The following is a 21,723-nucleotide window of genomic DNA, read 5'->3' on the forward strand; positions in this document are numbered from 1 at the left end:
CTCCCGGAGGCTGGGGTTTGCAGGCAGGCTATGATGTTCCAATCCACAGTAGCCAAGATATCCGCGTGCGCTGTTGAAATAATTGATGTTTCTAAGAAGTTTATTCCTAAAGCAGGAGGTTGCCATGAGCCACCATCCATTGAGAGCTTAATCATTCTGAAAATGTTAGTTTTCAATACATCAGGTGGATTCTCAAGAAAAAAAATGAATTGATTCCACTCATTGAATGGGAAAAAGCTCTATTCATTATGGAATAGGAAGGAGGAGGAGGAGGAGGAGGAGGAGGATGCCACACATCTCATTGCAGCATGTCTCATACTCGCCGAGTTCAGATGGCAACATTTTGGCAGGACGGCATTGTCACGGGAAGAACTGAAACACTACCTGAATGGAGATTACTGACTGAAGATAGGTGCAAACTGTGTTGGTGCATGGAAATGCAGACACTACTTAATTTTAGAGTTTAATGGATAAACTGTGTCTGTGCATGAAAATACAGACACTACTCAATCTCAGAGTTTCATGGGTTGTGAGTTGATTGAATGGTTGATAATTTTCATATTTAGAAGTTGATATCGAGCCGAATTAATATTTTAATCAATTGAAAACTTGCGTATTTAAAATACGTAAGAAGTGTATTTATATAAAATTAACTTGACACAAACCTCATTCTCATGGTGAAGGAATCCTCTCCTAACAAGCCTTATAGGTTTCAAAACGCTAAGTCACAATTTTTAGGATAAAAGATATGTCATCTGTAGATGTCTGTGCAAGTCCGACACATTGAGTTTTTAATAGTTTTTTAAATTAACCTTGAGATTGATAATAGTTGAATATTTCATCTATTGTTGTTTTCCATTTCATATTCCTACTTAATTCTCCCTAATCTCTTGACGTTATCTATCCTTCCTATGGGAATTTTTTTTTTTAATCTTCCTTCAATGAGTTATCATCATTTCACCCGACTCAAAGATCAATCTTTTATAAGCGTCCATGGCAATTTAATTCTCATATTGAACACATAATTTGTCAAACTAGATAGAAATTTATTATAATTTACAATTATAATTTGTAATTGAATTAAATTGTTTAATTTGAGCTGACATTGTCTGACATCGTCCAATATTCAAATAAATTGCCCTCCACAGCTAACCACAATTTTTAAATCCAAATAGTTCTTGTTACATTCTTTTCATTTTCCTTCAACATTTTTTTAACAATTAACCCTTTTCTTGGTACACATCAAGTTGGTATTTCTGTCGTTCTAAGGATCCCAGTCTCGTTTCTCAACGGAATCGAAGGGTTTGAGTTGATAGCTTCTTGCCACTCTTCAAAATTTTCAATTATGAAAAGCACCTATTTATATTTTGAAAACGAGTGACAAAAATTACTTCTTGTGAACGCTAGGAGATTGCCTTCTAGGAAAGTGCTTGTGAGCACTAGTGTTGAATTTCCACCCAATTATTTTATTTTTTCAAAATAAATTAGTCTTGCACATATAGGTATGGTCACCATCTTGGAGCAAACCAAACCAAGGTTAATGATTCTCTGGCTTTCATTAGTTTTGCAGCAAGTCTTAATACATAAGGATAGTAGCGTAGAGAAAGGAACGCTTTAGTGGATTTCTCATGGGATAGGGCAAGCCGTTTTGTCAATTGACACCAGACGTCCAAGTAGTTGGTTCAAGTTATGAGACGGTAGAGTCTCGCCGTTCAAACATGGACATTTTTCAAGCGTTAGTTCAAGTAGTATCACACAATCTTAACTGGTAGCGCTATCAACGGTTCCAAGTAGTATCACACAATCTTAACTGGTAGCGCTATCAACGGTTCCAAGTAGTATCACACAATCTTAACTGGTAGCGCTATCAACGGTTCCAAGTAGTATCATACAATTTTAACTGGTAGCGCTATCAACGGTTCCGTTCTCACTCGTTATCATGACTACAAACGTTCTTTTCTCATATACTATTGTATGGTACTACTATACTACTACTACTACTACTATATTATAATATAATAACTATCTACTATATTATCTAATATCTACTATACAAGCTTCGCTATGGTAACAAGGAATAAATCGTTTTATACAGTAGTTTCAATATTTTTTGCCAATGTATTTTGCTGTCTGGATCTGTAAAAGTGCTATATTTTGATGTTTCAGAACGCAATGGGGGGCCGTACGACGGAAGAAGGTGCGGCGGCAAGTAGCGGGGGCGGTGGAGGGGGCGGGGGTGCAGTGGAGGTGAGTGGAGGCGGTGGCTTGGGGATGGAGAAGTCGAAGGAGCGTCCGGCTGTCTACATTGAGCCGGTGAACGGGGTGGTGCAGCCGCCGACAATGCCGCACCCAGACTATCCCGGTCGCTGCACCAATCAGCTGCACTTTCTGCAGAAGCACGTGATGACTGCGCTGTGGAAGCACCAGCACTCGTGGCCCTTCCAGCAGCCTGTCGACGCCAACAAACTCAACCTTCCGGTCAGTGCATTTTTGGCCTCCCTACGTGTGAAGGAACCTCTAAACAAGTTTCAAACTATGATCACATCAGATGCACGTTTGCGCAAGTAATTAAGTGGCACACGCGTGACCACGCTTGCAGATAGAAACAAAATCTGTAAATAACTATAGAAACATGTCATACTGAACGCCTCCAGCAAGAGCACACTTGCTTGAGTGTGAGCAGCAACAGAGAAGTCACAATGGCTCTTTCCAGATTTTGTTTGTAGCGCCACCCAATTCCTTGCGCAAAAGTGTATCCAATGTGATCATAGCCTAAGGGTGGTTGTAATTCTTTATTGATTGATTTATTAATTATAGTTAAATAACTGGACCTTGTATTGAAGAAAGAATTGAATGGGTAAAAGGTAGGTTTGTAATGAGGGAACTAGATGATGACTCATTGATAATATTTGGAGAGCCTCTTCCAACTTGAAAATTTATTAAACACGAGTAATTGAGCATGATCAACAATATGTGTGGTTCACAATGATTCTCAATAGTAATTCTTTGAATTCCTATAAGAAACTACTACGTTGGGCGGGTATTAATGCTCAGAGTGTTATCTGGTTTATCCAATCCAAGCTGAAATCTCATTCGGTTTCAACCAAGCAAGATGCCTTTCAAAGCTCTGGAAACTAGAGAAAATACAAATCGTACTTTTTGTGTCAATGAACCAACCATTCTTACATTCTTATTTCACAATATCATAGCTGACAATCATTGAAGCAGATGACAATGATTAATTAATTTCCTGTTTTACGCCATTAATAATCAACTTATTTTAGTATATTCAAGCATATCACTTGAAAAATACAACATTAGTTAGGAAAACTTTATTAGTATCAGAATATGTATTATTTATTAGTATCAGAATAATTATCAATTTGTTTTTGTACTTTTGTTGCAGGATTACCATAAAGTAATAAGAACTCCAATGGATCTTGGTACTGTTAAAAAGCGACTAGAGAACAACTACTACAGGAGTGGTAAAGAATGTATTCATGACTTGAATACGATGTTCTCAAACTGCTATGTGTACAACAACAAGCCTGGCGAGCATGTAGTTGTTATGGCTCAAACACTCGAAAAACTCTTCCTCACAAAGGTACTGTATCTTTCTTTTGTAACTTTTCGATTCTAACTTTCTTTAACTGATCTGTCTAATTTATGTAATGAGATAGTTGCAAGTTTTTTGAGACCCAATTAATTCATCTTGAAGTGAAAGATGTGGGATTTTGCAAAAACTGTTTCCCACTTGATTTTTATTAAGTCTTACAAATTATAAAAAAGTATTTTGAAGATTCTCAAGTATACACTTGTTTTTTTCAGAGGATGATCAACCATTCACCAACATAAGCTCTAGGCATGTGCATAGTTAATTGAAGGTAGATGAGAGATGGAAGGACTTGGAAATTCAAACCTGTAGATCATGTGCTCTGTACCTCCAAGAAGCAGTTGTCTAAAGTATTTGTTTGCATCATACATTTTCAGTGCAAAACGCAATATTCCAAAATTTTCAAACAGCCAAAATGGCGAGAAAGGAGGAAACATTTTCATTGAAATAAACAAGATACTCTAGTATTGCAATGGACTGATTCAATACATCATATTATTATGTGTTGTGGGATTAATGAAGTTGCATTGTGTTGTAGGTGGCGCAAATGCCAAAAGAGGAGGTGGAACTGGAGCCACCACCTCCAAAGGGCCTGAAGCCGATGAAGAAGAACAAGCCAGGCTTGGGCGGAGTAGGGACTCCGGGAGCGGGAGGTGTCATGGGGGGCAGCGGGGCTGCAGGTAGACGCAGTGGAGTAGGGGGGCCAGGTTCGGGCATGCGCGGTCGGCCACCGCTCAACGCCAACATGTCACCCACTGTCAACTCGACCCCGCACACTCCCCACATGCCAGCCACGCCAATTTTGGGCTCAACGGCCACGCCCACTGTGCCCACGCCTACTGTGGCCACGCCCACCGCCCACCACAATTCGCTGCCGCAGCAGGTGGCCACGCCCACCACCCCCCACTACACTACCAATCCTCCACTAATGGGCGGCGGCAAGGGTGTGGCAGATCCACTTGCCAAACAGAAAAAAGGCGTCAAGAGAAAGGCCGACGCTCCCCCACCCGCCCTCGTCACGACCCCTATTGCCGTGCCACCACCCCCACTCCAGCTCACCCCCTCGCCCATCGCTGACCCCTACGGCCTCGACCCCAAGGCGGCCAAGGTGGGCACGCGGCGTGAGTCTGGCCGACAAATCAAAAAGCCCCAGCGACAGACCATCGATGGCCACCTGCCCTACACACCTACCACGCCTACCACCACCACCACCACCACCACCACCAATGCTACCCAGGTAAATGCCATTCAAATACTCCTATATCGGTCTAACAAACTAGTTTATAAATATTTTTAATATTTCAAGGAAGTAATTTATCAAATTAGTTCAACCAGTTGTGGCGATCTCATGTTTTTTCAGTGAGTACTTCAAACACCGTTCTTAGTTTGTGATTGGAGAAGCTTTTCTGTAGCGAATAGCGACGATATCTGGGTCGTTTTATCTCCACAAATTATAATTAAAGTAATGAAAATTTAGATACTTTAGATACCATTATAAACGTCTAAGCAAGATAACAGACTTGATTTTCTTATTGTAATCTTATCTAGTATCTGATAAAAATACCAACAGATTTATTAGAAATGTCTTGGCATAATAAAGGTATTGATGCACTTCTTATTAAATCTAGTGATGAGATAATCTATTGGTGAATCTTCATGCAGATATCAAGTAGTTTTGAATACAAATCCCGTTTTGTACCCACAGGCGCATGACGGCAAAATGAAAGAGAAGCTTTCCGAATCATTACAAGCGTGTAATGAAATTCTGAAGGAGCTCTTCTCTAAGAAACATTCGGTAAGTGCTTCAAAATAATTTTTGAATCCATAGATGGAGAGTAATTAATAACACTATTTTATGAAGAATCTTTTTTGTTTTTACAAGATTTGAGGCCAACAATAATATTATATTTAAAAGATTATCTTATTACTTTGAAGGATATTCAAATCATGTGCAAAATTTTAATTCCAGAAAGAAGAATTTTTGAATGTTTTTTAAACATGCAATTTTCATCCATGACTGAACTTGACAAAATCAACTCAAATTTCTAAGTTGTTTTCTTTTATCATTTGTTATATCTTCGATAGTGTTTCTTATCACTCTTACAATATTATCTCTTTGATAATATTCCTTATAATTTCATATAAATCGTTGGCATTCATACTTGATGTGCTTAACATATCACCATTACTATTAATGATAATATCACTTATTCTTATGTAATGCTCATTACATTTTTGAACGGGTGGCTCGTTGGAGTAAGTGATAACGCGCCGATCTGATAATCAAGAGAACCCGAGTTCGAATCTCGACCGGGGCCAAAAGTTTTTGATCACAGCACAATCACTCATGAATACGGCCACCCCGTCTTTCGGAGGAGACGATAAGCCGTCGGCCCCGACTACCTAAAAAGTAGTCGTCATCTCTCATCATCATCCCTCCACTCATTACCTACGCACAAGCCTAAGAGCTTATGTGGGCATCACCCTCAGTAAAAAAAAAAAAAAAAAAAAATATTCGTCAATAAAACAGCGACTTTCCATTTTCAAATAGATGAGTTAATGAATCGTCAATCTTATAGAATAATTTTTCAGGGGAAACTCCAGTGTCAGCTATTTTATCGTCTAATTAGTTGTACAAGAAATTAGCAACTCGTATGTGATGAGAATTAAATTGAAAATATTGTTGGATAATACGCTTACTCTACATTTTCAAGACAACAATCTGTTACTGCATATTTTTCAGAGTTATGCCTGGCCATTTTATAAACCAGTAGACGCTGAGTGGTTAGGACTCCACGATTACCATGACGTTATTAAAAAACCCATGGATCTTGGAACAGTCAAGGTGAGTTAAAAAATAAACTTTCCTATTTGCTTAAAAATTGGTGAAACTTCAGGTTGTAGGTAGTTTTTAATGTTTTTCCATATCAGCCTGTAAATAATCATGAATATTGCTTAGTCGATAGTTAGACTCTGTTGATAATTAAACGTAATGAAAGGTACCAAGAAACTTCCTTAACTAAGCAACCAAGTCCTACTTTCGATTAAGCAATGTTAATACAGCCATTGGCATTAATTACATGAAGAAAATTGTGGTAATAATTTATTCAAATTTTTGTACATATAAATTGAAAACTTTAATTAATCAGTGACATAAATAATGAATGAATCGCACTTATGACTGAATTTTGGTACTTGGTAATTGTTTGCAGCAAAAAATGGATAACCGCGAGTATAGAACGGCCTCAGAATTTGCGGCCGATGTGAGATTAATATTTACGAATTGTTACAAGTACAATCCACCTGATCACGATGTGGTCGGCATGGGTCACAAGCTACAGGATGTCTTCGAAACAAGGTGAGTCTAGCACACGTTTTCTTGTTGAAAAACGCATTATTTGTGTTGCTCTTACTTTTTCTTTTTGAGTAAAAGTACATTCCTCGTGGTCGGCATCTTACATTTTTCCAGTTCTTGACATTTATTGATAATTCAGTTTTCTGATCCTTCCTTAACAGTAAGGAGGTAAACTTTGTTTATTTGAATCAATAAGCAGGGGTTCATTACGTTGAAGATTTTCCAAAATATCGAAAAAATCACTAATTTTTTATTAAAATTATTTGTTTTCATAGCTGGTTAATTTTTAAAGAAGACACAAAGATACCTGGTTGCTATGAAACTGCAAACTTTCGTAACTATTAATATACTGTGTAACTTGAACATATCTAGGACAGTAATTATAATGCATGATATATCAATTTAACATAAGTAAAAAAATTTTGAATTTGATTGTAATGTACTGCGATGTCAACATGAAAAATTATTTGATTAGATATTTGACATGAGAAATAGTGTATAGCTTCGATATCCTATTTTAACTGTATATAATTGAATACCATGATATTTTGAAGAAAATTTTGGTGAATAAATTTTGAGTTTAGATAAAACATGCTTCAGTCTTAGTATCTTTTCTGTCTCATTTAGATATTCTATCTTATATTATACAAGAGCAGTTTATCTCAATGGAATTACGGTTTTGTGGTTTAAATCAACAGCTGTTCAATTTCAGTTTAAACCGAGATGGTGTTTATGGTCAATCGGTCATAATTTGTTGGTTTAACTCCAGAATGATACACATTATGACAAACTTAACCATACCTTTATGTAATCGTATACCGTATGTTAAACGTGTATGGTACTTGAAAGTGTCCCTTAGTTAAATAATAATTATGTTTCTCCATATTGTTTCTTACTACTTTTTTGTAGGTTTGTCAAGCTGAGGTTTTGTTGAGTTTTTTTTCAACAAAAGTTCAATGAATTGTTTGATAGGTTGGCGAAGGTGCCTGACGACCCGCCGGGGCCCGGTCCCATGGAAAGGTCTTCCTCTGGCACGTCCGGCACCAGCTCCAATTCCTCCAGCGAGTCAGAGGACTCGGACAATGAGCGCGCCAGAAAACTTCTTTCCTTACAAGAGCAGGTTAGTGTTCATCACTACCATTCCATGCATTCCATTCCATGATCATTTCAAAAGCTCAATTGTAACAAAGTCTCGTCTACAAATAATGTGTCAACTCTGTTCTTCACTTCACAATCAATTTCATTAATATAGGTAATATAATATTGTAACTAATTGTCTTGTATGTGTAATATTTTTCGAGTGAGAAGATTTTCAGAAATGTTGAGGAAAGTGAACTCGCAGCACCTTCGGCGTCTTCAATTTATTGACCAGGTAAAATTAAATTTATATCAAGAGTATTAAGAGTAAGACCCTTAACAAGCTTCACACATTTCACTATTTCTTCGCTTTGATTGAAGGCTTCAACTCCTGTTCTTTGAAAAATCAACTGATATAATGCTTTAGTTTGCTTTTGTTGTAGCTTAATTAGAAATAATTATTATTTTTTCGCTACAGAATTTGTAACAGAAATATAATGGAGGTTAAGCTACTAACTTACAAATGGAATGAAAGAACTACTTCCAAGTTTCTAAAATGAAATAATTTTGTAAGGAAAACATTTTCACTTTTTGAGATGTGGGCGCCTTAAGTAAAAATTTTGGGAGTGATCCATTTCAGGATTCGTAGCAATAAATTCATGTAAAATAAGTATAGATTTTCAAGGTATGTTTATCGAATGACATACGAGGGTAGGCTGATAAGTAATGAACACATGCTTGTAGAGCACAAACCAAATAACCCTCAGAAGCGAGCATGGTGGCATGTGGAAGATCTATTTATCCTCTACACGGCTGCATAGTTTGAATGCGGTGTGTTCATCCAGTTAGTGGAAGAATGGCGTCGTGCTCTGGTGTTATGTCAATCAATCAATCAAGAATATTCTTTATTCCAAAAATACAGTAAGTACAAAAATGATGAATAATATAAAATACGAATAATTATGTACTTAAATTAAGTTTCCATATTATAGGTTATGGAATGAGCCTACATGGGCACTGTGGCCTGTGCGTAGACTAGAGTTGAAATTTCAAGTAGGTATAGTGAATCTTTATGAAGGGGGAGAAGAAAGAGAGCCAAAATTAATTCAATTTATGAGGGTAATTTCATTCAAATGAATGTCATAGTTTTGTATTGTAGAAAGTCATTCTGTATTGTAAAGTCCGTCTGTATTGTATATAGCCAGTCTGTATCGTATAGAGTCAGTCAGTATTGGTATAGTCAGTAAAAGTCATGTTAATTTTGCAGTCAGGTGAGTCCGCCGCCCGCCAAGACCAGAGCCACAGCCTCCTCCTCACTTATTTCAAATAACCAATATTTCAATCTTTTTTTGAAAATTGGAAGACTTGAAGCTGAAAAAAATGTTATTTTGCGGAAATAATCTCTTATAATTACGATATATTACTTGGGATAAGAAGAAGCAATTTGTTGTTGAGAAGGGTCTCGGCTGCATATCTCGTGTTGTGAGAATGTAGAGATGGTATGAAAATTGAACCAAAATGTTTATAAACATAAGTGAATAAATCCTTTATGTATAATTTTTTCAAGGGTAAAACTCTAATTCCCTGAAATAATAAAAGATGAGGGATATCTTCGACATTTACGAAAGCCAGCTTTACGGATTTCTTTTTGAATAATTTCTAGTCTTCTTAGATGGGTGCGGTAGGCTGCTCCCCATGCTAAGATACCATATGAGAGGCGAGACTGTACAAAGGCGAAATAAGCTATTCTAAGTTCGTTAAAATTGAGAATTTCTCCAAGCTGCCTGAATGCAAATATATATTCACGTAAGGATTTCAATTGGAAATCAATATATTCTATTCACTTGAGTCTGGAATCAAAAATGACACCAGATACTATTATATGTAAAAACCCGTTCAATACTTTTACATGTGCACGATTTATTTAAAAGTCATTACAATTATAAATTTTAAGATCCTCTAGATTGCAATCCGTTGAATGAGTTAATGCAATTAGCAGAAACTTGGTTTTAGATATATTTAGTGATAATATATTTTGATCAAGCCATTTTTTAACAATATGTAGATCAGATAGAGCTCTGTTTTTGATTCCAAGCCAAGTGCTTCCCTGAACAAGTATTAAAGTATCATCAGCGAAAAGGAAGATTTCACCATTCAAAGTTAATCTTGAGATATTATTAATATAAATTGAAAAAAGTATTGGGCCCAGGGTACTTCCCTGAACCACTCCAAAATTTGTTGGTGACTTCCCTCCCTCTGCCCCACATATAGATACATATTGCTGTCTGTTCGTAAGGTAGATGGAAAACCAGTCAATTGCCTTACCCACAATTCCTATTGCTCTCAATTATATCAATCAACTTATTTCTGTCTACACTATCAAAGGCTTTTGAGTTGTAAACGCGAATTAAACAACGCGCTGTGATTGAATTTTTAACTGCTGAAAAAGTGAGATTTAATCCTAGTGAGATTTATCATCATTCAAAGGCTGTTTATTGTGACAATACTGTTGATATGTCTACCAAGGATCAATATGTTATAAAATTTAGAGATTGCCACCTGGGAAAGCCTACGTGTAGACGAAACAGATAGCGGACGTCCACTGCCACAGAAGATAATCATCGTAATCTTGTCGAAGACATGATTCAATGTTGACGAATCATCGTAATCTTGTCGACGACTTGATTCAAAATGACTGGCGAATCACTCAACAGCATATTGCAAACCAAGTTGGAATATCCAAGGAACGTGTCGGCTTTATTATTGAACAATTGGGATACCATAGAATCTGTGCACGATGGGTACCATGCCGCTGACAGACGAGATTAAACAACGTCGATTGGAATGCAGTGAACAATTTTTGATGCGCTAACGTGAGGAAGAAGACGACCTCATAGATAATTATTGAGAAAAATCAAGAATTGAACAGCCTTTAAACGACGATGAATCCACTAGGATTCACTTTCTCAGTTGTCAGATACCAATAGAAAGGAGACATTCTTCCCGTTAATTTGATATCAGAATATTGATATCAATTTCTTACTCATTACGTGATTCTGAGAGAAGTGGTTTTCAAAAGAAAAACAAATTCTCGATGTTTCCAATTTCATCAAAAAGTTTAATTTTTTTCAACCCTTGAACCGTGATTCGTGGATGGAGAAGGATGGTGAATGACCGGAACGAGTGGAGGCGAGTGACGGAGGAAGCCAAGGCCCACCCAGGGCTGTAGTGCTAAGAAACAACAACAACAACAACCCTTGAACCCTGGAACGTTTTTAGCACTAGTGGTTATATCGGGGATGTTTATGTTTTTGAAGTGACGAATTCAAAGATCCAAAGGTTCAAAGAACCTCACACGTAAGCCGACGCATATTGTGTGTCCCAAAGTATGTTAGATAGGAAAACCAACTCCCGTGTCCTTTACAAGGTCCAGGAGTTTCTTCCCCATACCAACATCGCATTCCTCACCTGGTTGCTTACAGCCAAACAGAGCCCTTCTTCTAGCTCCAAGACTTCTGCAATCCAGTATGATATGCTTAGCAGTCTCTTCAGACTGATTACAAAGCCTACACATCTGACTTTCATTTATGAGTCCAATTATGTGGAGATGTTTCCTGAAGTGGCCATGTCCAGCTATCAGGGCAATCACCTGCTTGACCTGACCTCTACTCAGACTCACCAGCCAGCTGGTGAAGCGAGGGCTTGCGTCTGCCAGCAGCCTTTTGCCAAGTGCTTGACCAGGGTGACCCTGCCATTGCTGGTGGTGTAAGTCCCTGGACCATTTACTTATTGTGTGGAAGGCAGTTGTTATACTTATGCCACAGCCTGGCTCTGGGCCAAAGAATGGCATACTAGAACCCCGCTTAGCAAGCTCATCTGCACGCTCATTACCTCCTATGCCTACATGGCCAGGTACCCAACCAAGATGCACAGAGTATATCGGGGATGATATTCTACATCCAATTCTGACGTTAAATTGGAAATTTACATGATTTGGCAACCTTGTAATTTCTTCGGATGGAGAGCCAAGTCTCAACTTATTTTACTAAAAGTTTTTTTTCAATTGAAATAGGATCCCCATGGAACCTACTGTCATATCATACTTGTAGGAGAAATATTTAGCTGCCTCCATAATAATTCTCACCAATCCTGTATAATAAATTACAAGTTGTGGATTTTAGAGATCAATACAACAGTTCATCAGCGAGTTCTTCAACCCAGGGGGTCACTAGCTATAACAAATTGAAAAAAATTGTTTTTGTTATTAAAATTAGAATTGATTGAAATAAGAATATAAATGAAGATTAGCCTATAACCATCCCCGATAAATTCAGAATCTTAATGCAAAACTTCTAGTTGATCAGTTCAGTAGTTCAGACGTGATAATGCGTCAGTCATATATCTCCTATCCCGTATTTGTTATCTCAAAAGCCTTTATTTATTATAATAAAGTATAGTATATCAATTATTAGGTTCAGTCAGCTCGTCTCTCGAGTTGAAAGCAGTGAAAAAAGAGTTCATCATATTTTATACTCATACTTGTTTGTCAATATTATAATACAACTATTACTAGCACAAAACAAGTTGTGGTCAACTGGACATTGCAACTCATATGTTCGACCGGCCTGCCGGCAGTAGGAAAAACGTCACATCATAAAACGGATTTTTGATGAGCCAGTTGTAGGCCTGCCTATACACGAAATGTGTAACAGCCGAAACCCATAGATTCTATATGAAATTTTCAACAAAAATGTCCACTAAACTTTTCTTATATCGACCTTAGTTTTCAAGATATAGATTTTTAGATTTTGAAAAACGTCAATAACTAGAAAACTATCAGCCAAAATCTAATTCTAAGGGTGGTCTAAGAGAAGAAATTCCTAATAAGATTCGTATAGTTAGTTTCTTTGTTTGACGTTTTTGTGATTGAGCGCTCAAAGTTGAAAAAAGTACATTCGTCGACTTCAAAGCCAAATTTTCAACAGTTTGATCGCTGCAACAGAACTAGTCAATTCAATTGAAATAAATTTAAATAACTGGAATAATTTTATTTTTATTTAATTTAATTGCAGATAAATTAAGCACTTGTCTCTAATGTAAAAGTAATACCATTCGCGAGGTATGATTTTTGAGAATTTCGAAACAACAATTTTGAGATAGCTACCATAGCCTATACCTTACAACATAAGGCTGGGCGTACACCGGTTAGTCAAGACAAGACTAGTCACGTTTAGTCACAATACTTCACTTAGTTGCTTATGAAGACATGTTTAATTGGAATGACTAATCAGTGTGAGTTGCGTCATAAGCAACACTGTGAAGTATTGTGACTAAACCTGTCTTTACTTGCCTTGACTAACTGGTGTGCGCCTGGCCTAAAACTTTTTTAAGGTAAAACATTGAAACATCAAGGTAAATCTACGGCCACGGACGGACCAAGATGATTTATACCACTATGAGGGATTACAATATTTAAGCTGGAGGGGACTGAGGGTTCACTAGTATCGAGGGAAAAACATGTAGTTGGGACCTAGAGGAAGAACGTCAACTCATGGTTTGAAATGTGTGAGACGGGGCATTTGTAGGCAAACTTAGCTGCAGTGCAGCTGGCTTTTCCATTCTCCGCTGCAATGTGGAGAAAAGAGGAGGAGGAGGAGGAGGTGGTTGAAATCACAATATTGGAAGATGAGCAAAACACGACAAACTGTTTTTACCAAATGGCTTTAAGCTTCAATACGCTTCTCCCGCTGCGTTTTGAATTAAATTTGAAATATTTCGAGCCGATAGTTGACAATATTGTTTTCAAATGGAGTTAGGTTACAGTATTACAACAGCAGATTCCGCATTCAGTACTACGTGTGACTCGTTTAACGTAAAGAAACTCGTTTAAAGTCATATATAGCTGCCTATGTCATTGTAACTCAAATATGTCTTTCCAATAAGTGTGGCTATTCACAGTATTCAATGAGACATCTTTTTCAGTGATAAATATATATGTAGCGTTTCGTTAAGTAAGGCGGTATTGAAATTCTAAATTTTACTGAAGAACTTTGTTTTGTTGAAATTCGTGTCATCCTTTAATTTATTTCAAATTATTTTTTTTTAATTTTTAAGGTTTTTATATATAGAATTTCAACTTTATTATTAAATCAGATTGCTTTGTTATACAAGTATATTCCATTTTATTAACTCAATCATATAAAATTATGGAAAAAAAATAAAATGATTTGTTTGGTGGAGTTAGGTCTGCTACTCAACTATCAACTACTCGAACTATCATACTTCAATGAATTATCTTACTTGAATGAAATTGGAAAATGCACTACAGGTTAATGGCCAAAATGGTCCCTTTTCAAATGAATACTGCAGTTCAAATAAAAATTTTATTTTGTCTATGTCACTATTGTTTTGTTTTTTTTTCGGATTGGTTTCTACGGTTTTGCGGATTTGACGCCTAGTGAGATCGGACTCGGGTTTGAATCTCGGTGAAGCTAGATATTTTTCTCTGACTACTCGTGTTTCGGATGGAAACTGCCTGAAAACAGTCGTTGAGTCATATCAAAGGCCCTAAAATTTATCAGGTGCGACTTGTAAACTCTGACACCAGACCTGAGCCAGCCAGATCACGGCATTTATTTTACACTGAGGTTCATACAGATATCTGTATCATGGTATTTAGGTATGACTCAAGCTCAAACTTTAAAGTATTTGCACTACCGGCACCTTAGTCAATATTGATTTTATAATGTTATTTGTGTGAAAGATAAACAATTTCATACGCGGTCCGTGGTTATTGCTGAATTATTTGAACAACCGTAAAAATGTACGCAGCTTAAATTGGATCCACTTTTTGTAATAATTTGTGAATGAGGTTGAAAAACAATAATGTGAAGTAGACGTGGACGAAATTGTACCGAGTTGATTGGTAAGCAAACTTATCAAAGTCTCAATGTACATACAAGGGATTGATACTTAGTCATTTTTATCTTCTACTTTCAGAGGGTGGCCGCTAACGACAGGAAAGTGTGTTGAACATGTATGTTGTGTCATCAGCAAGAATCTTCGAACAAAAAACAGCTGTGACGGTAGCTTCCAACAGAAAATAAACAACCAATTACAATAATATATATAATATAGTATAATATACTCTGTATATTATACAGAGTGAGTCATATGTATGGGACCCTTCAATAAGATAGAGACTGTTGTAGATATAATACTGTAACTTTCAGGATAAGTTATTGGTCAAATACTCTACCTTTTGACGTACAACTGGATTTCAACCCCTCTTGAGGGGGTGACTTAGGGGATGTAACTAGAATATTTCAAATTAACTCATCGTGTAGTACATAATTTTAAAGGCCTTTTTAAACAAGAAATATGGCATCGATAAAAATGTTCTATGATACTTGTATCCAAAATGGCGGCTGATTGAAGTTTTAGTTTTTAAGGAAATTATGGGTTGTAACTCAAATATTTTGAATGTAAACACCCATTGTCTGATACATAAATAAAAACGAGAATGATGACATCAATAAGAATGTTGTATGTTACTTTTATCCAAAATGGCGGTTGATTGAACTAAAATATCAATTATTTCTTGAAAAACTAAAACTTCAAACAGCTGTCATTTCGGATAAAAGTATCATAGAACATTTTTATTGATGTCATCTTTCTTGTTTCAGAAATGCCTTTAAAATAATGTACCACACAATGAGTGTTAAAATTGTTGAGTTACAACCCCTCATTTCCTTAGAAACTAGAACTTCAATCAGCCGCCATTTTGGATACAAGTATCATAGAACATTTTTATATATATCATATAATTTTTCTTGTTTTAAAAAGATCTTTAATATGATGTACCACACAATGGGTGTTTACATTTGAAATATTCGACTTACGACCCCTAAGTAGGGGGTGCTATGAGGGGTTAAAATTAAGTTGTAAGTCAAAAGGTAGAGTATTTGACCAATAACTTATCCTGGAAGTTACAGTATTATATCTACAACAGTCTCCAATTTATTGATTATTATTATTGATTATTATTTATTGTTATTATAACCACTGTCATTACAATTTATAATCATACAAAAAACATTTAACCTCAAATAGAGCAGGGAAGAAAGAATAAACAACTTGAAAAATAATCTTCGAAATCTTTTTCTGTGATGATACAACAGTGCATGACATGTGTGTACACACATGTTCAACGCACTTGTCCTCTCGTTAGTGACTATCCTAAAGCCTGGTTTTCATTAGTAGAGTTGGTTGTAGAGTTCCCTGGGCAAGTACTAACTATCTTGTGAATTCTCCTAATGGAAACGTTTATGGTAGAGTAAGAGTCATGGTAGAGTACTAGTTTTTAGTAGAGTAGAGTGGGATAGCACCGTGGGATAGTACTCTATCACTTGCCTTCCCTCACCACCGCTTCTCACTCTACTCTACCACTACTATGCTTATGAAAACAGTCTTGAGCTAGTAAAGTAGTCGTATCGTAGGCTATCAAGTTTAAGAAGTATTGTTATTCATTAAAAATTGAAATTTATTGCTAAATAGTTTTACATACATATCTACAATCACAAAATAATAACAGTAATAAAGTTAACTAAAGTACAGAATTTTGGAAGTATACAATACAATAAAATTAACAAGATTATGTGATAATATTAAAAAAGTAATAATAACATATTTTAATAGTCTTATTTATTATTTATTTATTTATTTGAGATACATATGAGAGCACAAGGATAATATCCCATAATTGCTGAATAAGTTCTGTTCACTAGACAACACACTTTATCTACTATTCTCAAATTGAAGTGAAAACAGTTACTCGACCACTAACTCTATCTAGTGAAAACCAGGCTTATGTCATATCTTAGGTTCGTTGCCAAGATTTTCATGTTGAATAAAATCAGTTACTTTTTAGAAGGCTTAAATGATATCGTTATAATCTTATAAACTGATAACTGAAACTCTTACTTTATATATCATGAAAATCCTTTCATGATAGATTTTTCAAAATCCATTTATCATGTTCCAGCATACTGAAAGTCTTGCCATATTAGCTCGAGATTATTAAATAATATATTATCAGCAATAATTACACCAAAAAAGTACTGTTTCGCGTTTTGTACTGTATCTCTCGCTAACTTGTATTGTGAGTGAAAATATTTTTACTTTCCTTGCCCTATTACCTAGGTAAGGAAAGTATTGCTTTCTGAAAAAAATTAAGGTACCCCAATTTCTAAATTTCTATACGTTTCAAGGTCCCCTGAGTCCAAAAAACTGGTTTTTGGGTATTGGTCTGTATGTGTGTGTGTATGTGTGTCTGTGTACATGATATCTCATCTCCCAATTAACGGAATGACTTGAAATTTGGAACTTAGGGTCCTTTCACCATAAGGATCCGACACGAACAATATCGATCAAATGCAATTCAAGATGGCGGCTGAAATGGCGAAAATGTTGTCAAAAACAGGGTTTTTCGTGATTTTCTCGGAAACTGCTCCAACGATTTTGATCAAATTCATACCTAGAATAGTCATCGATAAGTTCTATCAACTGCCACAAGTCCCATATCTGTAAAAATTTCAGGAGCTCCACCTCATCAATGCATATAGATTCCCAATTATCAGGCTTTAGATACAATTGAAACAAAAAAAAATCAAGTGGAGTAGATTGAGCATGAAAATCTCTACAATTAATGTTCAGTAACATTTTCACCTAAAATTGAAAATAAGCTTTAAATTCGAGAAAATGTGATTATTCAATTGCAAATTATTGTTGATTCTATTAAATCATTCACTATGAAGAGATAGCAGACCTCATGTGTCTCCAGCGCTATTGCCCTGTCACCAGCTGACTCAAATCTTTGAATAGTAGACTTGAGATGCGCGGTAACACTAGCGTCAGGTGATAAATTTTCATAACGGCAAGGAAAGTTGTGTGAGTGCGCCACACCAGATTTTTTGTAGGCTATTGCAATTATTGTTAGAAATTGAATTTATCTGAATATTTAAGATTTAATCTTTCTTTTCTAGTTTCAGGTGGTGCTAAGTGCAGTCAGTAATGATATTCTCTGATTTCCGCAGTTGTACTGTGTGGACTGTAAAAATTTTGCAAATATAATCTCATTAAATTATTTTTAGTGACTAAGTTATTGTTTAGCCAATTTTATCCGTAGCTTTGAAGTGTTTTATGTTCAATAATTTGTTTAATAATATTATTCTACTCTTGCTTTTTAATGTTGTATAATTTACTTACAATATTTCTGTACACTAATTTTCTTTTTGTACTTTCTATTTGTGTCCTCTTGTATTCTCATATTAGTAAATATAAATCATTCTATTGTTTTCAAATGATTATTTTGCAATAATATTTTCAAGAGACTTGAATATTTCAACCAAGTGTTGAAGATTGGTTACAATGATGAGCTTTTGAAATGATTATCATGCATGCTAGCTTTTAAATGTTTACTACTATTACAAGTCATAATTTATCCTGAGTATTCCTTCATTAACGAAAAGAAAATAAATACTTGTTTCTATAATAGAACATATCATTCCTCTGTAATTTTATTCATGCCTAGAATTCTAGTCATCACTATTTCGTATTAGAATTCATTACTCAGTTTATATATTCCTATTCGTTTATCATTCTATACAATAATCCACCAGTTTAGCATTCATTTTGTACATTTTTACTTTTTGTAATTTTGTATATTTTCAATATACAAATAAGACTGCTACATACAGAAACTCTAACCTTTGTTTGGTAACAGACCTCAGGTAAATTGAGCTAATATTACGGTATGGTAGCTGTCATTAGTATTCTTTATTCAATTTTCATTATTTCCATTTATACAAAATACAATTGAACAAAATGAACAATATGAATATTAATTAAAGAAAAACATTAAAATATTAGAAATATCAAAGATACAACTTGTTCAAAAAATATGTATTGTGAGCTGTGAACATTCCCCCCCCCCCATTCAACCAATGCTCAGTTTGGATACCTGTGCATAGACTTTAATTGCTGCTTTTTTATCAGACTAAATAGAATTTGAGAATAATTTTGAAATGCCTGTCAATATCTCTGCACGGTAGTTCGGAACCCTCATAGGTCCACTCTTAGTCTTATCACTCTTCCCATTACATATGCATAAGCCCAGAAATCATAAGAGCTTTACACTCAGAAAATGAATATATATATTCAGGAGAAAAACATAGTACTATTCTCACTAGGGGCCACACAGTCATAGAGGAAAACACTTATTTTTTTTATATTTAGTGAATGAATGGATGGTTAGTGAATGAATGGATGGGTTATGGGTTTTTGATTGGTTTTAGCTGAAAGCAATGCAGGAGCAGATGCGGAAGCTGGTCGAGGAGATCCATTCGAAGAAGAATAAGAAGGCGAAAAAGGAGAGTGCGGGCGGTGCGGGTGCGGGAGTACCGAACAAGAAGGGCAAGCGGTCGGCAGTGGGCAACGCCAAGGGGGGCACAGCGATGGGGGTGCCGCCGGCAGCGATGCCCATGCACAACGACATAGGGGGGATCCCGGTGGGCGCCAACATGCACCATGGTGTCGTGCCGGGAGACGCCAAGGTGCCATTGGACGGGGCGGCGGCACCCGGACAGATGGCGCCCGTGGCAGGAACACCGACGGCGCCCAAGGCCGGTGGCACCCGAGGTCCCAAGGCGGGCGCCGGTCGCAAGGCGGGTGCTGCCAATACGCAGACTCCTGCCAAGCGCGCCAAGGCCGCCAACTCCAGGTCGACCAACTCAAAGTCGAAGAAGAACGCGCATGCGCATGCCATGCCGGTCGCCCCTCCCTTCGACTCGGATGACGAGGACAGCTCCAAGCCCATGTCCTACGACGAGAAGCGACAGCTCAGTCTCGACATCAATAAGTTGCCTGGTCAGTCAAACACTAACATTCATTTCAAATTATTCATAATAATATTATAATAATTAGGTAACACGTGCTCCGTAAGTATCTAATACAACATTAGACTAATACAATATAAAGACTTGACCTACTGAAATCTTGGAGAATTTAAAATAGGCCTATAACCATCCTCGGTTAATTAAGAATCTATATGCTAAATTTCAAGTTAATCAATCCAGTAGTTCAGACGTGATGATGCGTATAACATAATTTTCTTATCCCGTACGTGTATAATCCAGTTCTTTCTTTTATTATAGTATAGATTATTGGAGAATCGCAAGACTGCATGACAAATATACAATAATCTACTTGAAATAGAAGTAATCTTCTATTTATAAGGAATTGATAAGTCTTTATTGGATATATTTTTAATACAAAACATTATTGTAATTCATTTGTCTTATATTGTTCACGTCTGTACACAGCGAAAAGCAATAGTTGAGTTGAAGGGTGAAACAATACTAAAGATTCAAGTATTTCGTGTTTGTACTGTATGTAAAATTCAAATCAAATCAATTTATTGCCATTCTTTTTTTACAAACAAGTGATACAAAAACATTCTTATAATGTTATAATTAATTATAATCTAAACTAATTTAAAAACATATTCAACGAATGTTTTCTTTTATTTTAATATTGAAATAATGGGCTCTCCCAGAAAAGCTAATGCTTGAGCTCTGGATATAACAATGTAAGCACTAGAACAAAAAGTCAATTAATCTTCTGAAATCTCAAGTCCGAAGTAAACTTTCCTACATACCACTCTCTTATTTCATAAATTAAACACTTGGTAATTCTATTTAGAATGAATTTTTCAGGTAGACAATTTATTATTCTATGGCAATAGAAGGACAATTGGTGTTTGCAAGACGTAAGTCTAGTGAATAGGTTATTGTAGGTATTGAAAACATTTGGACGTATTAGATATGGTGTATTACGAGTAGTGAATTTGTCTTTGTTTTTATTAATGTACAGAATTGCGTTAGTTACGTATGTTTGTCTCAATGTTGGTAAATCAATTTCTTTAAATAGTAGTCTACTAGGGTACATTCTCGGTCTTCCCAGGGCTGCTCTGATAAGATTTTTCTGTAGAACAAAAAGTTTATTGAAGTGAGTATCCTGAGCTGCCCCCCATGCCTCAATGCTATAATGAAATAAAGAGTGTGCATAAGCAAAATAAATGTTTCTAATAGTACTTGGATGTTTAATTTTATTGATTTTGTAGAAAATATAAGTCAGATATTTTAATTTTGAGCAAAAGTGAAGTATATGTGCATTCCATTTCAAGTTTTGATCTATAATTATACCTAAGTATTTAATTTTTTCAACTTTTTCTATAACTTTGTAAGAGCAGTCCACAGAGACTTCATTATGGTTATGCATTTTTAGCTGTAATCTATTGGGAGGTTGTCCGCTATTATTTGGTGAGAATGCAATAAATTTTGTTTTGTCTACATTCAAAGTGAGAATGTGAGTTTGTAACTAGTAGTTCGTGATTGACAGCCCTCTATTTGCATTATCATAAGCTTCGTTCCATGATTCCCCTGTGAAAATTAATGCTGTATCATCTGCAAATGATACTATATTGCAATTTGGTATATTTAGCTTATATAAATCATTTACATAAATCAAGAATAATAGAGGTGAAAGTACCGTTCCTTGTAGAAGTCCAAATTCTGAGGTGTGTCTACTGTCAGTTTTTTGTTAAGGGTGAGGATCTGCT

The 21,723-nt window shown here is 36.0% G+C and overlaps 1 protein-coding gene across 1 annotated transcript in view; it reads left to right on the forward strand.

Moving 5' to 3' along the window:
• The window catches only part of LOC111054060 (homeotic protein female sterile), a 70,588-nt gene that overhangs the window by 13,722 nt on the left and 35,143 nt on the right, over nucleotides 1–21,723 (forward strand). The window contains exons 3-10 of the mRNA XM_039432525.1: nucleotides 2,167–2,478; nucleotides 3,407–3,604; nucleotides 4,152–4,850; nucleotides 5,319–5,408; nucleotides 6,357–6,458; nucleotides 6,826–6,971; nucleotides 7,941–8,088; nucleotides 19,400–19,970. Coding sequence (XP_039288459.1) covers nucleotides 2,167–2,478; nucleotides 3,407–3,604; nucleotides 4,152–4,850; nucleotides 5,319–5,408; nucleotides 6,357–6,458; nucleotides 6,826–6,971; nucleotides 7,941–8,088; nucleotides 19,400–19,970 — 2,266 coding nt within the window. The remainder of the gene's footprint in view (nucleotides 1–2,166; nucleotides 2,479–3,406; nucleotides 3,605–4,151; nucleotides 4,851–5,318; nucleotides 5,409–6,356; nucleotides 6,459–6,825; nucleotides 6,972–7,940; nucleotides 8,089–19,399; nucleotides 19,971–21,723) is intronic.

Source organism: Nilaparvata lugens, chromosome 7 (genome assembly GCF_014356525.2).
Source record: "Nilaparvata lugens isolate BPH chromosome 7, ASM1435652v1, whole genome shotgun sequence".
NCBI lineage: Eukaryota > Metazoa > Arthropoda > Insecta > Hemiptera > Delphacidae > Nilaparvata > Nilaparvata lugens.